Source organism: Gallinula chloropus (genome assembly GCF_964237585.1).
Source record: "Gallinula chloropus genome assembly, chromosome: 8".
NCBI lineage: Eukaryota > Metazoa > Chordata > Aves > Gruiformes > Rallidae > Gallinula > Gallinula chloropus.
In genome coordinates, this window is record NC_140093.1 from 24065717 (window position 1) to 24088230 (window position 22514).

Genomic DNA, 22514 nt, shown 5'->3' on the forward strand with positions numbered 1-22514 from the left:
ACATTCAGTGATTTGTGAGGCATTTTTAAATACTCATGAGACAATAAAAGCCTGAATTTCAAGGTTGGGATTTTACTTGGTTTGTCAGCTCTCAGAGGTAGAGATTAAAATCCTGCAAGGATGGTTAGGTTTTGGGGCACGGAAGTGTTGCAGTAAACACATGTGTGTTAGCCTTTTCATTCTCAAAAGCAGGAAAGAAGCAAGAGAGATCTCTCTCCCTGAGCAAATAAGAGCTGAGGCAAAAAAGAATCATTGTTGGGGGGAAAAAATGTTATTTTCTGTCAACCGTTTGGATGTGCTGTTGTAACAGAGCTCAGTTCAAAGGACCTGGGAATCTCAGAAGATTTTTCAAGACTACCCAATTTCCTGCAGCAGGCTGTCAGTGCTAGGAGAAGGCATCTCTTGCACAGACCAACAGCTGCTTGCTTAAAAAAAAAAGTGTGTGAGAACCCCTCCTTGCTTTATATAGAGCCATTTTCCAGTGGAAAACGGACATCTGTGAAAACAGGGCACTTCAGCAAATTCGTTGTACTGTCAGGATGTCGTTTTGCAAGGAAAAGTGTGGGTTTCAGTAACAGTGCAAACGTATTATGGGATTTTCAGGAGGGGACTGGGGTTTTTATCTTTTTTAAAACTTTTGCAATGAGTTATTACTTTTAAAATTTTAACTTCAAGTTCATACATTTGAAGTTAGGATTTGAAATATATTGTCCTAATCCTTGTCAAAAGAGTTAAAAAATATTATTGCATAGAATTTTTCCAGGTGTTAATTGTCAGTCAATATATTTCTCATTCTCTGTGTGGTGGTATTGGTAATTTTTTTTACTCTTTATTCTCTTGAATAAGAATTGTGACCATTATGTTAGTAAAAGAGCTATCAGATAGAGAAAGTATTTTTTTAACCTGTGTTTAAATGTGTGTGTGTCTTTAGAACATATTATAGTCTTTCCAGGGATGATTTACCAAATAGTTCTTGAGATCCCTTATAGAATAATAATCTTCTTGTGATTTGCTTTGCACAGGGGCAAGAGACTTTGTTAAGTAACTGCTGCTGCTATTTTGACCTGAGCATTAACCCTGTGTTAGCAGGAGAAAACTTAATTTTATGGGAAATGGAGATTTTATTTTTTTTCTTTACTTGTAAATTCTGTCTTCAGGGTGAAGATGCCTTCCACACCATTGCTGCCAGTTTGACTTCTCATGTGCTTGCCTTCAAGAAATAACTTGACACCCTCAAAGGGATATTTGCATTTTTGCTATAGCTGATCTGAAATATGTTTTCCAATGTCTTGTTGTTTGCAGGGACCACTGATAGATGAAGATGGAACCATGAAGAGAAAGCAGAACGAATAATAATGCTTTTCCGAAACCGTTTTCTGTTCTTGCTGGCTTTGGCAGCCTTGTTAGCCTTTTTGAGCCTCAGCCTGCAGTTCTGTAAGTGCCCTCCCCTTCTGTTTTCTATATATACTGGTCTATAGGTGTGTTTAAAAATGGCCATGCTTGCTGTTGTTTAAGCATTCTTTCTGTATTGAAATATTTGTTGGGTTTTGTTCCTGTGCCACCCCTTCACAGGGAAATAACTGCAAGAATAGAAATAGTATTGTGTGCCATAGAGGAATTATACAGTCTAGAGAGTTTTCAAATCAGTCTGTCTCAGAAAAGAAATTCTTAGTGTTCTGGTGCAATTAAGTAGTTATGTGACTGAATCCTTCCACAGAAGGGGAGGAAGCGCTGCTGCAATCCCTGCCTCACGTTGCGTCAGACCCGACGGGGTTGTGAAAACTGCTGTGAGAGGGTTGAGTGTTGGACCTTCTCATTTGTGCCCTCGCATTAGGAAATGTTAAACAGTGGAATTGGCTCATCACAAGTGTCTGGTTTGTTTAAGAAAAGATAATTTCTATACTGCTTCAGATGAATTAGTCACGGGTCATTCCAGAGGGCGATGATTTACTTGCGACTGAGCAGGGAAGTGGTGCGGGATGCAGGTTAGTGTCTGTTGGCAAATGAGCAGTGTGCATATGACTGCTTATCAATGATTGGATTTGCTAGGTAAAGTGATGTTGTGTGTGAATCTGATGCGTGTTAGTAGATGCCAGTGTAATTAGCTGCAAGGAAAAAGGCACAACCGGAGTGCAGGCCAGGATCCCTTCATCTCCTTTTGTCTTGCACTGTGTGTTCCTGTTTCTGCAGCCCTTCTGGGTGAAGCTGTTTTGCTTGGTGTAACAAGCCCACAACCAACCCGCCCCAAAACAGGATTGGGAGGTGTCTTTCCCATATGATGTACAACTTAAAGGCAGGCTGGAGGGGAAAGAAACTCTGTGGGTTCTTGTTGTGATTTTCTGTGTAATACAGGGACCTGTGACTCCAGAATGTTTTTTCAGCCACCTGTGGGTACATGCCACTGGGTCTGATTGTAGCTCCTTTTATTGGTTGGGGTCTTCATGGCTCTGCCCTTGATGTTGTTGGTTGGTCATCAATTATGTAGAATGTGAAGGTCTTAGAGGAACTCCAGATGGAATATGAAACTGAATTGTTAAAAATGTGCATCATTTAGAGATGAGGAGGTAGGCACACAGGAGAGTGAATCACATTTCGTCAAGAGGAAGCTATTTTCCAGTGTAATTGGAAGATAACATTTCTGTAGGAGGAATTCGAGGATATAGAGTTGTTTGAGGGGTGCCTGCCTTGTAGCTACAGCCGTCAGCCATCCATCATGAAGATTAGTTCCAATTCCAAAACACATACAGAAACTTCTACACAATAAGAACTGCAATGCAGACTGGCAGGAACCAAGGGGGTTTATCACATACAGGTGGTTGGATATTCGAACTTCTACCAGCTTCAGCTTGGTAGTTCAAACTTGGAACAAGGACCATCTCCAAAACAAAGACCAATCTCTCTTGTATCACTGTGTAACATGGGTTTGGAAAACAGATGATGTTTGGAGAGGTTTAGAAAACAAAGCCAAAGGCCTAAAGCCATTGGGAAACCCGTTGGATAGGGTGACTGGTTGACGTCCAGACCAAAGATTACTTGGAGTTTAAAGCTTGCCTAGGAGTTTTCATTGGTTCTGTCATTTTATGTTTGAGGCCAGATCTATGGAAAAGAGTGAGGGGTATTTTCCTTGTATTTATCACTCCACACATGTTTCTGTTTTTCCCTTCTTTGTCTGCTTATGTGAATGGTCATGGTTCTAAAATGATTTCAAGCTTCAGTACAAGAGACAAAAGGAGAGCCAGTTTTGAGAGACTTTTCAGTTAGACTGTTCCAACATGGAATCACCTGGGTTTTCTCTTACATGACCCCAGTGCTTTGCTTCGCCTGCAAAACTGCAGAATGGCAAACTGACCTGTGCTAGACTGGGGGCTTTGGTTTTGTCTCTGTAAATATTTTCTGTGCTGCTCCTGACTAAAACTGGGTGGTTAACTTCTGTACAGAGTGAATGCAAGTTGGGGTACTCTATTCTTTTTGGCCAGAGGAGAAGGTTGCTATGCTTGAGGTCTTCCTGCTCAGTGCTGTGTAAAATGCCCAGAGCATTGGAAGGGAATTGTAGGGGGAAGGGATTGTAAATGTAGTGCTTGGGGAGTAGAGAGATGGGGAATGGCAGCACAGCTGGATTCATGTGTGTTGTACGGGTCGTGTCAGGGTCCGGCGGTGGTCCTGCAGCCTGGCACTGAAGGGAGGAGGAGTAATTTAGGGCCTGTCCATGTTAATTATGTTGGTTAGCCCTTAGGTCAGCTCAGGAACAGGATGTTGCTAGTATTGGTGTAGTACATGAGAACTCAATTAGTGGGCAAGCACAGATCTTCCAGTATATTAGAACATCTGTGACTGACTGCAGGAGCCTGAAGGTGGGTCTCCTCAGGGTGTCTCAGCAATTTATCTTTGAAATTACCTTGCATAAACCAAACAGAAAGGAAATGTACCAGCTACCTGTTCAGATGCCGTGTGTAGTCTCTGTGAAGTTTACTTCACAGCATCTATGGATTGTTATTTTTAATCGAATGTGTGTAAATACTTTTTTTTCCCAACAAAGAAAGTAACTTTGTTCACCTTATTTTTCATTTTTGTGTCCATTTACCAAAAGCCTAAGGAAAAAAAACAGTCAACACAAGAGGACTAAAACTATAGTGGGAAAGCTTCTCTTCCTACAAGCTGTTTAACCCTGTGGCAAACATAAATTCCAGACTCTCCTATTGAGCCTGCCTGTTTCAGGCGCTGACAGAATCCTAAAGTCCCAGGCTCTCAGTCAGACTCTGCATGTGAAGCTTCTCACCTGGTTTGAAGTTTATTTCCCTAAATACTCTGATATATTAGTGCCCTAGGCTTGTCTTGTGATCAAAGTAAGTTTGGTACCTGCAGTGGCTTTTTAGGATATTGGCAGCTACTCTGGCAGGGTGCTGGTTCCTGTGTGAACAGTGGGGAGCTTTTTTCTCTCAAGCATTTTGCCTGTCTTGATGGTCCAGGCTTGGAAGCTGATCTTTCAGCATGTCTGAGGTGACATTTTGCTTTTCCAGTAATAATTTCCCTCTACTTTCTGTCATCTTGTTTTGGTTTTACTGATGAGTCATAGGAAACAGCAGTCAGGATTCTCCACAAGGAGAAGTAGCAGAGTTTTGGTTTATTGGCTTGAGTGCTGTGGGCAGCTCTTAGGGCGCAGAGACAGTGGGAGCACCGCGTGCCACCCCTTGCACCCCTGCTTGGTGGCCCACTGCAGCTGTACCAGAGCACCATGGCTTCAGGTCCTGCTGCGGGAGTAGCCGCAGCACAGCGGATGCTCAGGTGGTTCTGCGGCGCGTGTGCCGGCGCCAGGCGCTCAGCGGGGACCTGCAGGTGGGAAGATGTGGAAACTGAGGGGTGTAGCATCCCCGGCCAGCCTTCCCATTTGCAAAGCAGGATGTGCTTCCTCAACTTGCAAAGCTGTAGCTGTGGCCCTGCACAGCTGCCACCATCCCTCTGTCTCCACCCCAAACTGGAATAGGGGGGTGAGCTGCCCCGCCCCCTCCACCCCCTGCCCCTTGCCCAGAGGCTGCCAGTGGGATGCTGAGAGGAGCTGGGATGGTGAGGTCTGCGGGAAAGAATGGGTGTGTTGGGTTTTTCTGTAACTTAATTTCTGGAGAAGGGAATAAAAACCCAATCCAAGGTATTCAGTACAAAAGTAATACAAGCTTCTGGCTGTCTTTTTGGGCACAGTACATGTCCTTACTGTTTCTCTAAGGCGAATTCCCTACCATGTCTTATGGGTTCCTTATCAACAAACAGTAACCGCTCATGTTTCATATTTGAAGAATATAATTTCTGACCTGGGAGAAAAAACCAAGAGAGTATTGCATTTTGCTGATAGATACAGCTAACTGTATTTAAAAAGCCATGACTAGAATTCTTGATGCAGAGAACTTGTTTTTGTCCTGTGTTAGCAGCATATGAAATTAAAAGGAGACCAGATATCTCCCTTCCTGAATTTTGCCCTCAAGCTCATAAGCATGGCAGATTTTTCCACTAATGAGAAGTCTCTCTGGGTTTTTGAAAGTACTAATTTAATCTGAATTTAAGATGAAAGGGAAAAACAACCCACAAATAATATATCTGTGGCTGTGTACGTTTTAGTAGTGAATGAAGAAAACTAACTGTAAATATGGTTAAAGATGCTTTTTATGTTGTAACTGGAGATTTAAATAAATGTCATGGTTCTCAAAAGTGGTGGTGTAACAGACCAGTCCAGAAATTAACCCTTGAAGGGGGAGGAGACATGATGAATACTTGGGAATGCTACTACAGGACACTCTTAACTTCTCCCACAAAACCAGAGCAATCATTTTTAAATATCTGCTTTAAATATAGGTCACATCAAGTTACTTCAGACAGGATTTGACCAGTAGAATTTACTTGGCTGGCTACAGAACTCCATAAATCTTCTTTCAATACATATTTTGACCTCATCCATGATGATAGTTGAATGGTATTTAAGTAGAGATGAATATGAGCTGTTAAAACATATGGTTGAAGGTGACTGTAAATAAAGCCTAATACTTCACAAAATCTAACGAGAAGCTACTGGTTAAGCTTCTGCAAATCCTTACTTTGGTGTTGGGTTAAGTCCTAGAGGGAAGGAAATAAGACTGGAAAATAATAAGCATTTTAACATCAGTTCTCTTAAAGTCTAACTTAAATCTTGGTCCTAATACCTGCAAGAAAGTCTCGAAGTGTTGCCATCTGTGCTTCAGTCTTGTAATAGTTATAGTCTTACATAGTGCAATTGTTTTAAACATGTGAAAGGGTCAGTGTCTTTTGTAGGACAGTTTTGTAGGGATGCACCCTGTCCTTAATGGTTTTGAATGAAGAGTAAACAACAGAGGAAAACTAATATTCCCAGTAGGAAAAAAATGTTATGCTTGCAGTAATTATTATTTCTGTCAGTCTTTAAATAGACTAATGCATTGATCTTCATTCCCTCTCTGTATATTTAATGTGGGAGTGAACTGTTCTGGTTCCAACAGTGAAGCAAACTTCAGTAATGCCTTTGCCACAGTGGAATCTTGCCTGTTCCTGCTGCCTGCCAAACTGGGCTCTTGCACCAATTGCTACTAATGCCACCAGCATAGTACTGCAGCAGACAGCTTGTAGGTTATATCTGGTCATGTGTTATTTAAACAAATTTGACCTGTGTTTCTTTCAAGGGTGAGGTATGTCCCCTGGCATCCCCCTGTCTGGAGATAACTTTGTCACCAGACCAGGGCTGTGAGAGTCAGTGAGAGCAAACTGTGAAATGAGGAAGGAGAGAGATCGTGTTCACTGTGACTGTGGGAGAATCCTGTAGGTTTCTTGTGTCATGGTGTGAGTCGGGTCTCTGCTTCTCCTAAAGCACGCTCCAGATTGTAGCCCTCCTCCTGGTTCTTGTTCTTCTGGAGGCCCCAAAGGTGGAATTATCTCTGTATGCAGAGGCTCCCCAAGGAGCAGGTGTTTTCCTTACTGACCTGGCCTACTCATGTCTTTACAAATCAATGTTTGCCGGTGTAACTGCCAGGAGGTCTTCTGCAGCTTTACTCTAAGAACCCTGTGCATGGCTGGTTTCCGTGCATACACTGTGGAAGTGCAGTGGACTTCTGGGTGAAAGAAAACACGGCACTGTGTTTTCTTCTGGTGACTCACAAATTCTTTATCATTATTTTTCCTACCTCTTTGGATATTGCAGCAATTTCACAGCTCTGTGAGCCTGTTCACATTGAATTAGTCTACTGTGAATTCCGTAGTGATACTTTGGAATTGTTGCTTGGGCCTGTCTGGCATGGCAGTTGCTGACATTCTGAGGTATATTCTGTAGAACATGTAGCTCGGCTTTTCTGTGGAGGTTTAAGAAATGCTTTCTTTTGTTTTTATTTTAATACGTTTCTGTGCCACTTTTTCTTCTTTTTTATTTACTCTACTAGTCAGCAGTTATTTGCCTTTTTGTGTCAATTGGATCTCTTAGAAAAGGGCAGTTTGTACTTTTAATGTGTCAGCTTGATAACAGCCAATTTCAGTTAGGACAGTGAAGAAATTTGGACGACTACTTTTTTTTTTTAAAGAGCTGCTTAGTCATTACCAAGTTTTACCCTCTCTACTATTGGAAGTTGCAGGTGTTTTTTCCCAGCACATGTAACTCTTAAACTGTTTGTAGCTAACTGGACAGTGCTTTAATTTGAATTAGTAATGGGTTGGAGCAGATGACCTGCAGAAGTTCCTTCTGACCTAGATGATTAGTTTAATCTGTAGCAATAGATCAGGTGAATTATTTATTTATTAGCAAATTCTTTTTTGCAGTTTAAAGTTTCAGGACTGCTGCCCTTATCAACCCAGCCAGAGCTCACCGATCCAGTCGGCTGCTGTTCCTCTTTCATCCCTCTCTAACACTGAGTCAGGGGACTGCAGATAGGCTTGGGTTGGTGTGTCTGTCTCTTAAAGCCTAAACAATTGTTCTTAGGGTTTTTCCAAAGGTTAATTTTATACTGACCTGCATTGTGTTTTAGCACCTCTAGCATTGTTTTTAACTTCTGAAAATCACCAGATCACCCTTGCAGAGATAGTAAAGTGAGAGAGTTCTGTTTCTTATGTGCAGCTGTTACATTCTCTGGGGATGTTAAGTTTGGTTTGGGGTTAGTTTGAGCAGGTGAAGTTGGCACAATATGACCCTTCAACTCTCACAGGAGCATAGCCCCTCTGCCCGGGGTTTGCTCTCTGGCTCTTGCTTGGGCTTTTCAGGGGAGTGGATTTTGGTGTAGTGGCAGCTGTGTAGGCTCAGTCTCCCCAGCCACCGGCTGTCAGGGCTGCTGGAGATGCTTTGGGCAGCCTTGGGCAGCTCTGGTCTTGGCTCCGTGGCAGGCGAGCCGGGGAAGGCAGATTGCTCCTGTCTGCTTCTGCCACGCTCTGCTGCCCTTCCTGGTGAGCAGCAGCTCTTCTGGCTGGCTGGCAGTGGGAAGCCATTCTCATCCCTGAAGGCTTTTTCCGATTCCCTGTGCAATTCCTCAGCCGTTGTCCCTTTGCTACAGGCTGCCTTCCTTTGTACCTGTGTTTTTTTCAAGTTTCCTTACAGAGCATGAAGCCAAAGCCTGGGTGCCTTTAGCTAAGAAGGTGCAGAGAGCATAGTCACCTTGCTTAATTTTAGTACGAGCCCTTTCTTAGTCTTTTGCTGGCCACTCTGCTGTTAGACCAGTTTCCTGAGAATGTGCAGTCAGTTCACACTGTATTAGCTTTATCGCACTTGCTTTGCTTTTATTGGATTGTCATTGCAAACAGACTCCTCCTACATTGGTTGTTTGCTGTCCTTGGGTTGAGCTTTGTGTTCTGCATCTTCATCAGAGGAACGCTCTGACCCAAACCTCCCTCCCCTCCATGCACAGTGTGCACACACAGTCTGAGCTGGACAGTGCCAGGAAAGCTGTCTTAGCATCTGTGGGTATGATGCCATCGTGTTCCCCCAGCTTATAGGCCACGTGCAGTCTTTGGGAAAGCACTGACATGTACTTAAAGGTCCAGTTTGATGGTAGCTTTGTTTTCCTGAGCTGTGCTTTGTGCCTGCTTTAATCCCCGCTGTGCTGCTGCAAATTGAGTTGAAAACAGTCGGTTTTATGGATGTGCTAGTTCTCCTATATGTATTTGTTTCAGATACACTTAATATCCCTCAGATAGTTGTTGTTCCAGTTTCTTCTTAGTCCTCTTAATTTTCCTCCCCCAATCTATCTTCCAGGCAGTTTTGTTCCTTTATCTATGCTTTTGCTGGGCTTTCACTGCAGAAATGATACAGTGATTTACTCCCTCCAAAGTGTCTTGTTATTTGACTGTGAAGATTTTTGAAAAATGTATCCTCTGTTCTTGGGCTCATGTGATTAATAAGGTTTCTTAAGCTGTCCTGATTTTGAAGATTTTAATGCCTGTGGGCAGTTCTTTATTGCTTTAGGTTTATTTCTTTTTTAAATGAGTAATCCCTCTTCCCAAAGTCACTTCCCTTGTAAATTTTCAGAGCTCACTCAGGGAGAGAGCAGCAGTGCATGCACATGCTAAATGGTGGTGTGGTATATTTGTTAATGAGACTAAGCAGCATGTGTTTAAAAGACTGAGGCTTTTGTGGACTGGCTGCAGTGAAATATGCAGTCTTGGAAAGTGGAAGTGATCTTCCATTAATGATTTTGTGTGTGTCTGTGTGTGTGCAGTGGTTGGATTAAAAGAGCTGGGAACCCTGGGTACGTAATGTGATTTTGGGTTTACCAACTGAGCACATTAATACTGGGGGAAGACAAGGAATAAGATTCACTGTCTTCTCTGAGGTGGTTAATGGCAAGTGTCCTAAGGATATCAATAATTCTCAGATCCAGAGAACAGCGTTTGAATTTCTGAGATTAATGACTATGTCTGGCATTACAGGCTTCCCCAGCGCAAAAATCTGTCAGGCTCTGCTGTATTAAATATGTTGTTTTGGGGTTTGCTGCTAGCAAATCCATGGCAGCTTTCTGGGCGCTGGTGACAAGGACAAACAAGTGAGCTGGCTTGGCTCGGGTAAGCAGTGGCATATGGTGTTGAGATGACTTCCTTGAGCGGGTCAGTTCGTGGACCGAAAACAGTCGGGATTAGATGTGAAACAGAGAAGTGCTAATTCAATGCACTGATTAAAATATTGATTTGAATTTGTAAGGCTTTTTATCTTGTAAGGACACTGATGTGGAGAAGTACCAGATGTCTCTGGATTGTGTTTGATGGCTGGCATTAACATATTAAACAGTTTGCATCCTGTGCCTTTGCAGAGCCTGTGTGGGTTCTGCTGCCTCTGGGACCGTAGGTAGCCCTTGGAGGGAAGGCAGATCCCTGAGCCTGAGCAGGGGCGCAGACAGATACTGCAGAGAAAGGCACAAAGCAGCTCTGTTGAGGTGATGGAAAGATGCTTTTACCAGGGAGCAGATGTACAGAGGTGGTTGCAGCCCTTAAAGCTGCTGACTTAGTGTTCTGAAACCAGGGGAGCAGCGCTTGTAAAGATGCAGTGGGCAGAGCAAAGGTGTGCTTTGAAGTCCTCTTATTTCTTTGGTTTTACCTGTGCAACTTGTGATTTCTCTTTCAGTAGCTGGATGTTCTAGCACACACCCTACTAAAAGTCGACTTGAATTTCTAAAACCATTGCTAGATAATTTTGCAGTGCTGTCTAAGGAGAGCACTAGGGGAAGGAGCCAAGGATGTGGGCTTGAAGCCCTATTTGCTCCTATCATTTGGCCTTGTCAACGGTGGGGGAGAACCCATTTTGTCTAGGCTGATCCGTAAACAATTGCACCCTCTTCATCTGCATTTGAGGAGCAAGAGCTTCATAGCAAGAGTTAGTTCCTTAAAGAATAAGTGCAGGGGAGCGTGCACATTCAGCAGCAGAGCACCCTTGTCAGAGATGTAAAGTGTTAGTGCTGGGTTGCTAGATAACAGCACGGGAGCAGCTGTGGAACTGTCGTGAACTTTACTGTGTGGGGCATATTTTTGTATCACTCTCAGCTGCTGGAGGTGAAATGATCACTGAAGCCAGAGGATTTGCAGTCTGTGTTCCTAAGAAAATACTACACTTGGTGTAGTTGGCCTCTGTGTTTGTGCTCTTGTGAGATCTGCCAAGCGTCTTTTCTTCAGTTGTGATGTAATCACTGCTTCACAGCTGCCCACTCCAGGACTTGGAAGTTCCAAAAAATATGCAGGACAAAAAGAAAAAACACGGGTCACCACCCACAGGCAAATTCTGGCAGCAGCCTTCAGTGTATTGTTCTGTCCTGCAGCTACCTTTTCATGCTGACCTTTACTGTGAGACAATGCTATAGAAATGGGAAGAGTTGCCAAGGGTTTCTGAACACAGCTGATAAAAGCTGTTTTGAGAATCTGTTCCAGGACAATTCAGCTGGATTAGTTCATTTACCAGTTGTGGAGGTCCAGAGACTGAAGCAGGACAGAGCTTTAAAATCTTATTGTAGCGCACATGGATCTTGTTAGATAAATCACAATGGCTGGATTTACTGTACTTGTAAAAACCATGTGATTGGGCTGTAAAAAATCCCTGCTTACTCTTTGTATACTTAAATCTTGTTTGATAGCTTTCAGAACACTGATTTGGTGTAGTCAAAGGTATCTCACAGCCCGATGCGACGTGGCAGCTCTGCGGATACATGGATAGGAATTGTTTATAGCATCATGATGCGGTTCATGTCACGCTTCGCATCGTGAGTCCTAACGAGCCTGTGGTAAGCAAGGGACCAGCATAACTGCTTCATCATCAGCAGTGGTGGGGATTCTTTTCTTTTCTTCTTTTTTTTAATCTTGTCACTAAATAATAACTGGGAGCGTGAGCAGTACCTGACTTGAGTAATGAGCTTGTAGAGTGGGAAATCTGTCTGCTTGTCTAGATGTCTGGTAGGAACGGCTCCTAATCCCTTCAAGTCGACTGGAGACCCGAGCAGTGTGGTAATTAGTGAGAAGTTGGTAAGGAAAAGCTTTATTATCCATATATATTTGTTTTAAAGAAATGAGTTGTTGTGGTTTAGCCCTGGCTGGCAGCTAAGGGCCACACAGACGGTCACTCACTTCCTCCCCCGTAGGATGAGGGAGAGAATCAGGTGCCTTTGATTTCATACACAGACATCATTCCTGTAGTCTGTGGACCAGCCCTGGGGCATATCTATAAAATGTCTATGAATGCCCACAAAATGCTGACTGAGTTCCTTTAGCCCATGACTGTGGTCTCCATCTGTTACAGTGGTGGCTCACGACAGGGTGATGGTATTGTGTGGAGTTACTGGGCACACAAGCTAGCTCTGGTTGTGTTCGGGTGGTTCTTGCTGCAGTAATTTCCATCACATGCAAGTCTCAAACCATGGCTTACAACAATTTAAAGGTATTTCCATTACAATCTCCACCCTTGGTCCCTTTGGACCAGACCACCAGGTCTCTTCCCCTTGTCCCTGCTCTGTCTTCGACTTATCCATAACCATAACCAGCACAGGAATGTATGTAATGGATGGAAATAGAAATCCTTTCCCTGTTAAGCAATGCAGTGTTTCAGTGTGGTAGGAAAACAGAATAATAGAGAGAGAGTAGCTTTCTTGCTTTGGGGGAGAAGAGGGAAATGGCAGTCTTCTCTAGAACGTGAAGAGGCTTGGATTTGCAGTCGAAATTGCTGTGTTACTGCTGTCAAGTTGAAGGTCCTGGAAGCTATTTAAACAGTGTCATATACCCTTTGAATTGTCAACTGGAAAACAATTGGAGGGGGTAGAACCCTTAAAACTATAAAGCTCTTTTCAGGGCCACATCTGGACTGAATAAATACAACCTACCCATTGCAGAATGTAATGTGTCTGATTAAATGTGGTCGCAAAAACATAGCACTGCATGGCCTGCCATGTTGTGCTTGTGTGCAAAGAAGAGTTTCTTAGGATACTTATTGTTCTTGTGTAAGTCACTTTGGGAGCCTGTAAAAAATAAGCAAAACATGCAGCTAATGCAGTGGGGAGTAAGAAACTTGTTCTCAGAAGTCCTGGTGTGAGTTGCTTAATGTGAGTAGAGCTACTATGCATGGTGGTCGTGTGTGGTTCTTCTGCTTATTTCTGAAGATGAATATAGAGTCAAGGCAACCTGGCCCTTCCCCTGTGCCTGATAAGGTCGGTGCCTGCTGGCTGTGGCTCTGTGGGCACAAGGCTGCTTTGGCAAATTGTCCTGAGCTGAGGAAAAACTTTCAAGAAATTCCCAACTTGTGATCCAGAGAATAGGCTTTGACCCACTCCTGGGAAGCAGTAGGGGTGTGGCTGTTTCTCAACAAGCCTGTGAAAAACAGCTAAACAAAGGGTCCGATTTATGGTAGTTCTCAGATGTCCATAGGGAGATTTGCATCTCTGGTGGAGAACTTCAGGGATTTGGAAACCAAGAAGGCTCAAAACTCAGTGGTAGACTGAGGAATGAGCTTTTGGTTGCATTTATGCAGTAAAATGACACCTCTATTGATTTGTAAAGTTAAGATGCAATTACAAGTTGGCAGCTACAATCACATTACGATTGTTCTGGGGAAAAAGAAAGGACTCTGTTGAGAAAGCTCATACTGGGGCATATCTGTAAACCTCCATTGTGTTCCACTGAAATCTGGTGTATCTTGTATTTGAGCTTGTGCTGTGGCAGAAGACCCCTGTGATGTCTTTAGGGTTTGCTTTTTTTTTTTTCCTCTGTTACCATACTCTAAACAAGGTTTTCCTAAAAACACTCTCAATGAAAAACCCAAATAAATCACTTCAGAGCTCACACACCTTCTCCCTCAATCAGATCTGCTTAGCTGAGGTCCATCTGCCACCTCGTAGCCCACCTGAGTTTCCATTTTCTGTCAGTAAGTAAACCTGTGCTATACAGGATGCTTCTGAAAACTGACCTTTCCTACACTTCAAACAGAGAAACAGCATTTTTATGTCATTAGTTACATAATTAAAAGCGTCTCAGACTTCTGAGGGAAAAATGTCCTGTAATACAGAGAAGCCACTGCAAAAAGTACCCCAAAGCTTAAAGGAACTGAGAGAACCCACGGAAAAGAGAAAACTCCAGGTATCATTTCTTTAAATTTCTATCTACTGGAAATATGTCCATCTCAGCCTCAGGAGAATGCCAGAGAAAATGTGGCATGCTAACCAAAAAGGGGGCTTGTTTTCACTGGGACAAGTTTCTGTAGCCACTGGTCTTGTAAGCTGTATTGTTTGCTGTAATTTTTCCTCTCATTATGTCATTTTCTGTCTTTGATAGATAGCTGAAACCTTGCTAGGGATTCATTGACAGCAAAGTTGGCTTGGGGTGATGTCTTGTAGTGGCCAACCTGAGGTGATAAGGTAGTGGTGGACTCGGGTGACACGAGTGCAGGTGTCACACTGGTGCGGAACGGCGCGAGCTGCCCTCCCGGTCCTGCGGCTCTGGGACGTGGCTGTGCTGGCTCACCAAGGCTCTGCCCGAACGCAGGCTGGGAGGGACTCCTGCTTGAGGCATGGGCAATTCATGTAAGCAGCCAGGCTTCAGGTAGGGGTTGGGGAGCAGTTGTTACCTGTGTGCCTTAGCTTGCTGGCCCTGCTCCCCTCAGAGACAAGACCTTACACCAGTATATGACAGTTGTAGAGCCTGCGGCGGGCCGCATGTGTGGCAGTGGGCTGAGCTACCCTCCCGGGGCTGCAGAATGCTCTTTGGCTGAAGAATGGTTGAGGCAATGCTGAAGTACTCTCTTTGGCCATGGAAAACCAGTATTTGTTTATCCTAGATCTTAATTAAAATCTCCCAAGTACTTTTGCAGTTGGAGGTGAGTGGTTCTTCACCGTTGCCTGTCCTGCTTCCATTCCCACTGAGTCTGGGATTGAAGACTCACTGTGGCTGAGTTCTCCAGGTGGTGGGAGGGCACGAGGGAGCTGCAGTTTCAGGATCTGATGGCTGGGCCTGTAAGGATGAAAGAAAAGGGAAATCCACCTCTTGAATTTATTAAATCATATGAAATAATGTTGGAAGGAAATGGGACTATAATTTCTGTGTCGTCACTTTGAAACTAGAGATGTAGTTTAAGGAACATGAGGGAATACAAACATAGCACTGAAGAACAGACTCCTAAAAGCAGCACTTTTCTAGTATTGACCCAGTAATGCAGAAATTTACCTCACCAGGATCACTCCATTTGAAATGGAAAAAAGCCCCAACTTTGTGAATTTAATCAATTTCCTTTTGCAGGTTAATGTTTATAGGTAAGAATTCAAAATACCATATTCCGTTCTACATGTCTGCTGCAGTGTTCCTCATTGTCTTCAGCAGTAATGGTTATTTTTGTTGTGGGAAGGGAGATGTTTAGGTTTACCCAATAGGATCAATAGAACTATTCTAGTGGGCTTTGACTTGTGGTGTCAAAATACACTGTAGTGGCTACTGCAGAAATCTGTGGTTCTGCAGCATGAAGTGGGACTACTCAAGGCTGCCATAGCAATCATTTCTCAGCACTTTTGATTAGAAGCACTGCCTGGAGAAGAATGTTTATTCAATGATACCTGCTACTTGCTACTACACTTAGAAATACTTTTCGTGAATAGTTTTTAAAATGTGCCTTAGAACTTGAAATGTAGAGTGCTGGCAAGGTTGACTTTGCAGCACAATCCCAGAGTCCTTGAAAATTCCCTAAATTACTTCAGTCTCCCTTGGAAAACAGCAGCAGCACTCCAGAGGTGGAATGTCTGTCCCATAGGTAATAGGTGTCTGGGCGCGCCTTGGTCCACATGGCACCACTAGTGCCGAACACTTGTGCGTTCTTGGAAAGCTCAGGGGAAGGATCTGCAGCTGCTGCTTGCTGTTCGCTCCGTGTGCCTGCTCAGAGGACACTGTGAGGCTGGAGATTCCTGCCAGGTTCTGTAATGAGGCTGATGGATCTGTACTTTGGGTCATCTGTTTTCAGCCCCTTGGCTTGATAGCATTTTTAAATGTACCAGGAGGGAGGTTTTGCCTCTGCTCCAGCTGCAGTTTCACTCTGAAAGCTGTGCTTGTGTGACCTGGAGACCTGCTACTGCTAGGCTGAAATACTGTGGAGAAATCTCACGCCAAATAACCTCCCTTAGCGTGTTGGGGATTTGTCAGGCAGAGCTTCTTGTTGTTGCTAGCCCAGGTTAAATGCAGGCGTGTGACCTCCCAGCGCCCGGGTCTTCTTTCGGTTACCCACCTCCCTCATATCTCCTTTCACTCTTTTTGCTTTGCAGAGGTGCTGTGGGGAGTTCGAGCTGTGGGAAGAAAACCTCTAAGCCTGGAGCCTGCTCTGCGGTTCAAAGGGCAGCAGTTGTGTATGAGTGAGGCAGCTTTCTGCGGGGAACACATCCCTGCTTCAGGGGCCCGGCTCCTCTTGCTCCTGAGCCGGCGTGGAGACAGCGAGAGTGGGGGAAGGAAGGGTGAGGTGAGAGAAGTTGGTTCAGGGGTAGCGGGTACAGAGATACTGGGGACTGTCACTTCTTCATAAGTTCAGTGCAGACAGATTTTACATAAATCTAAAATTAGATTCTCTGGGGCAAGTGGTTTGAGTTAAAAATTACTGGAGGCTTTTTTGTTTAATTAAACTGCACATTATTATTAAAGTAAAAGACAGTGAAAACTTGGGCCAAACTTACATTGAAATCTAGTAGCTCCATTTATATTTTCTATGAGTATAAAATCTGAAGCTTAGAACCTTATGTTCACAGGGTTAAAGAGCATTTTTAAAGATTGTTATGGTTGTTTTTTCTTAATAGCACTTGTTAGTTTGGCCAGTGTGAGGCTAACAAGCCTTTTTTGTTCATGTGATTACTCAGCATTGGAATACAGTGCATCAGCGATTGTGGCATCCTGCCTTCGGGATGAAGGCCCTCGCTGTTCATACAGATCTCACCTTCGAGACTTGCAAAGCCTTTATGAAGCTGTACCAAAGAATAGAATGAGGAGGGCGGGTTGTGTGTCACAGAGGTGTATTAGAACCTCACTGATATCCAAATATGCATTTGTAATCCCAAGCAGAGCTCCAGAAGTGCTGCAGGTGGGAGCCTGGGCTGGCAGGATGTCGCAGCTCCCGCTGCGCTGTGCCCAGGCTGTCTCTCTTCCAGACTGACATCATCCACCTCCTGTGTTGCACCATGTGCTCTTGAGCCCCCATGCACCATAAAGCTCATTTTCCTTCCCCCTTTTCCCCCACCCCGTTTGTTTTGAAGCATTCCTGACACTTTCTGGTTGTGCTTCCCTACTCTTTTCCTTTCCCAGTTTCCCTTTGTTTTCAGAGGGGAGCAAGTAGATGTCTACATGCATCACGAGAATTTCAGGAGCCTGCATGCTCTCCTCTGTGCTGGGCAGCCTTGTTAATGCCCTGCTAGGAGCAGGAAGGGGAGGGGAAAAAAAGGTGGAATAACTAACTTCTTGTGCTGTCTGACGTGTGCGTTTGCTTTTCTTTGCCCGTTAGCCTCAGGTTACCTACAGTGGTTTGGTGTTTTGGGGTGGGTTTTTTTTGCATTTCTGCTGTGTGGCTTCATGTCCATGTGACCGTTTTAAATAGTGTGTTAGCACAGGGCTGAAAGAACCCTCTGTCTTAGAAAAGATGAAAACTTCGGGTCTCTGTTTAGTCAGAAAGTTGGACTAGCATGGCTGCTGCTGCTGCTTCTCAGACTGGTGGGAGCTACAAGGGAAAACAGGGATGGAGAATGGTTTTGTTGCCTGTCTTTCTGATTTTAGGTAAATGTTAGTGGGTTGGGTTTTTTTTCATGGATGAATCTTCTTGCTTAAGAGTGATACCTTTTGTTCTCCAGGCTGAAACTAGGACGTGTGGAACTGGTAATGGAGTGATTACACATTTGATTTGGTGTTTCTTCTACATGAAGTGTACTTTGTGTTGTGTTTGTTTTTCTGCTGTACTGGATTCTGTCAAATTCATGTCAGGTTTTTAGCTGTAACTCATATCAAACTGGCTCTGTGCTTGGGCTTCTGAGTACAATAGTTGATTTGATAAACTTGACATTCTTCCAGGGGGGATTAGTTGCTATGTAGTAATTGCTGCTGTCAGTATACCGACAGCACTTCTGAATGCTCTTCTCTCCTGCTTAGAAACTCCTTGTTAAGTATTTGTCTTTCTGGTGTATTTCATGGCACTTGGGGGCTGCGGGTGTGTGGAAGTCAGATGAATCAGCTTCTTGCTCTTTGAATAGGTCTTACTTAATGTACACTGAGAACAAAACCATAACGTCATGATATTTCAGACAGCATTGCTTTTGTTCATAGAGACATTTCTTAGTCGAACTGTTAGCTTTGCTTTAACATTTGGTGTTCAGGTTCTGTGGTGGGATTTAAAATTAAAGCTACCAGAGGTCTTTTGTGTAAACTTAGTAGCAGAGTTTGGATTTTATTTCCTCTGAACTTTGTCAACTTGATCATATCTCAGTTTGGAGCTGCAAAAACTCCTGAAGGAGCCATCCCACAGCAGGGTTCCGCTGTCCTACTGTGTGAGCAGTGCCCTGTCTCTCACAGGACCGTGTTTGCTCTTTCTCTTGCTGGCAGCTAATGCCAGACCACGTATTTGGTTTTACTTTGTGTTTCAAACTTGGGACATGGAGCAGAGTTGCATCGAGGTCTCTTTATTTTATTGTTTCTATAAGCCTTCTCCTTTTTTACTAGATATAACTGTTTCAAAATTAATGAGAAAAGTAGTTTCTATGGGCTTACAAATATTGGGAAATAAAATTTTGTTTTCTTTCCTTTTTGTTTTAAAACTGTCTATAATAGCATGTACACATTGTTTATAGTTCCAGTGCTAACAAGGTTTCTAGTTAGATCCCTAAATGTGTTTCAGATCAACTAACTGCCCTTGCTGCGGGAAATGCACATCCAAATCATCTGTGTCATTTCTGGCTTACGTTGTTGCATTCCTGGGAAAATCTGCTCTCTGGAAGGCACAGCAGTGTGGCAGTCCTGTTCAGAAACTTCCTGAATCAAAGATTTGGGTATGACTGAATACTCAGAAGTTGGTGGACTTCTGTTTGGGACAAGTGCCTGTTACTGTGAACTAACAGAGCGAGCTGTATCAAGTAGTGCTCAGCTATAAAGAGTTGTGTGAAAGCTGCGTAGCAGAGCTCTGATCTCACAGTGATTTACAGCTGAAAGAGCAGCACAGAGTTCAGGAAAAAAACCCTCCGTATGAGGGGTTTCTTTTTCTTATTGTTTTGTGTTTCCTTTTCTCCTCTATCAGCCCCAGTGCAGCTTGGACCTTTGCTGGTCATGTATGGAGCAGAAACCCCACCTGGGAGACAGAGGTGGGATTGATGCTGCAGTGGAGGACTTAGAGTATAAATACGTGGATACAGAGAGACAGTCAGCTCTTCAAAGAGCTTGAAGTAACTGCTCGATGTGGTGTATAAGTGGTACCAAAATGGGGGAACAAATTGAGCCTTCTGTGTGGTAGGGAGCTGGAGAGAGTGAGGCATACAGAGAAGGGCTCAGCAGTGGGGGAAATGAAGGCAGCAAGGGACAACGAAGCCCCAGGACTTGAAATGAAAAGGGAGGGAGAGAGGAGAAAATGTCATAGATGCATGAGTCACTAGCAGTGTCCGGGGAGGGGGGGAGATGAGAAAACAATTGTGAGACAACTGAGGTTTCAGTTCTAGTGTGGAAAATTACCTCTGTCCTTGTTTGGATTAAAAATTAGGTTCCTTATTTTGCTTTTAAATCTCATGACCAAATTTCATCTGTTCTTAGTTGTTGCTGTTGGGACAGTTTCCTCTGTCTTCCAAAACACCTCTGGATCAGAGCCAAACTGAGTTATGTGACCTCTGTGGGTGATGTGAACTCTGCATGTTTTTGTGGCATTAGGTGAGCAGCAGCAATGTTGTGGGTTGCTCTAGAGGAAAGTCGTTAGCAGAAAGCTGAAGGTAGGTGCTCCTAACCTTTTCTGGCCAGGAAACTTGACTGACACGATGGCTGTAATTTCCCATTTACACTCTTTAGGCAGCCACTGTCTTTAATGCTGTTCATTTGCAGAGTGTGGCAACTGCTGTAATAGAGCTTTAGGACTGGGATTTATAGCCCCAATACAAATCTGCTGCGAGCTCATCAAGCCAGAGTTACCAGCCCCTGCGAGATGTGGCCAAGGCTCTGTGTTGGTTACTGCTGGAGTTGCTTGGCTGGTGGTTTGCAGTGTCTCACAGTAATGGCAGTCTGAGCATGGAGCTGAGAAATGACTCTGATAAACAAATGCTGGAATGGCAGCCGAGCTCTGCAGTTGAAGTGACTGAGGTTACAGTTACGTGTTCTCACCAGGCACCATCCTGTGGGCAGTCTTACGCAAACTCTGAGGTGGCAGAAAGAAAAGTTTAATGTCACTGCACTTTGCGGGTGTTAGCCAGGGTATGGAGCATGCTTGAGTTCTGGTTTTGGCAGCCCAAGGGAAACCACATAAAAATATTTGAAGTAGTGCATTGTAATGTAAGAATGAAGAGCCTGTGTTACATTAACAGCTACGTGCTTGTAAAACTCTTTGTGTGTTTTGCTTCAGTTTGCTGTCTTCACTGGTTTTCTTTCCCGGCAAAACTCTGTCACCCATTAAATTCACCTCTAAAGTTAGGATTGAGAGTGAAGAGGAACTGAACCAGAAGAAGAATTAGTAAATTTGTTCTCTTGTCTTTTTTTCCTTCCTTTTTTCTTTCCTTTTTTTTTCTTTTCTCACCACAGGAGACTAATGGGAAAAACATACCAACATTGTCCTCCTCACTTTCACCTCATCACCATCTACATCTGAACCCCTGTTCAAATACCAGAAGGCACTAACGGGGAAATAAAGAAGAGAGCATTTGTTATTACAAGTGCAGTCTTACAAGGCTGAGAAATTACCTGGTGCTTACAAAGCACAAGACAAGGTAGAAGGGCATCATCAGTACAACTCTGGCCTTTAATCCTGATATGGGAAGCCTGGAGATGGTGTTTCTGCTCCCTGCCTGTGTGTGTCAGTGTTACTGGCATGGCTCTGCGTTTAACACTTTTTGTGGTCGTCTCAGTTACATCTCAACAAATACCTTCTGCGTGTATTTCCTTTGGAGATGTCAGACTGTTTAAGGCTGGTGAGGCAGCCGTGTAAGGGTGGGGATTAGTAAGGAAAAAAGATGGACAATCCAAATCCAGACCCTTCAATCTTGACTATGTTCATTTTGCAGTGATTTGTAGCATCATTGTCGTCATTATCATAACTGTGCCACATCTTTTGCTGATGCCCCACAAGGCCAGTTTGTAAGTTAAAATAATGAGACACAGCCAGGCCTGTTAGGGCCCTTTTTTCCAATTCATGCTCATAGAGCTTCATGCAAGCCTGTCATAGGCTTTGTGCAAAAAATTACTTGAAAAGAAAAAAAAAATTACTTGAAAAGAAAAAAAAATAATCAGAAAAGTCAGTCCTATATGTCCTTAAGCCTTCCTAAGGATATGCACTGTGTGTTTTGTGTCTTTCAGTGCATTTAATTCCAGTAAACCCTATCAGGGAAGATGGCTTGAATCCTAAAAGCCGAAAGAGAATAATGCCTGACTTGCTGACTGAGCCTCCTGCAATAGACCCTGTTTATGAAGCTCACATTTACTGCAATCTGCCCACGGTTGCTGAGCGCAGCATGGAAGGTAAGCTCTGGGGATGCACATGGCAGTTCAGTTGCTTCTGCACGCTGTCAGGGGAAGTGATAACTTCGTGTGTTGTCATTTCTTTGGTGCTTGGAGAAGGTGCAGCAAATGCCTGCTGTTGGCTGCATTACACTGAACTGTTCAAGATGTGCTGTTCTTTTCCCCTTCTCTATGTATCCTCTCTGTTTTGATTTTCATGGAAGTGGTTTTGTTTCTAGTCAATGGTCAGCTGGAGGGCTAGAATTGGAAGGGTTGGGAGTGATGTAGATATTTAATATTTGTATTATTATGCTTATTACAAGTGAGCTGCATTGCAAATTATATTACTGACATCTGAGGAAGAAAACACACTCAGAATTAATTAATTTTGGAACTCCAAACCATCAGACATGGTCATAGGCACATTTGCATTCTTCATCCTACAGCGGCTGCAGCAGCAGATTAGTCTGAATGAATTCCCTCCTTGGGATACCCCACTAATGTATATAATTTGAATCACAAACTAGTGATTCAGAAGGCTCCAGTGAAGGTGTGCTGCAAAATCTGTCATTGTGATAGTGGTCCAGAAGAGAGGCATCCTTAAGAGTTAGGGCAGCGTTATCATGCTGGCAGAGGTGAGTGTTTGAATCATGTCTTGCATGGTTTAGGACTTCAGATGTACTGTGGAGAATGTGCTACAAACCTGAGTCTTGTCCAGCTTGTCTTGCCGTTTGAAGCAAAGCCTGTCGTCGCACAGTAAATGATCATTTCTTTCAGAGGTTTACTTTCAGAAACCCAATTATACCTGCTTTTTTTTCTCTTAAAGTGTGCAGGAGAATAGATAACACTCAGTTAACTATATTTTTTTTTCTCTTGTGTGTTATTCTTCCCTC

General features: G+C 43.6%; 1 protein-coding gene across 2 annotated transcripts in view; it reads left to right on the plus strand.

Annotated features, from left to right (window-relative positions):
* Positions 1–1355: 1355 nt before the first annotated feature.
* PXYLP1 (2-phosphoxylose phosphatase 1) overlaps positions 1356–22514 on the plus strand; it is a gene marked incomplete at both ends in the record, with an annotated part of 36526 nt that continues 15367 nt past the window's right edge. Inside the window, 2 exons of one of the 2 annotated variants that reach the window (XM_084267483.1) lie at positions 1356–1434; positions 21481–21642. In XM_084267483.1, the coding sequence (XP_084123609.1) occupies positions 1356–1434; positions 21481–21642 (241 nt within the window). Of the gene's footprint in view, positions 1435–17633; positions 17725–21480; positions 21643–22514 lie in introns of those variants that run through there. The other variant, XM_084267482.1, reaches the window with a different exon arrangement.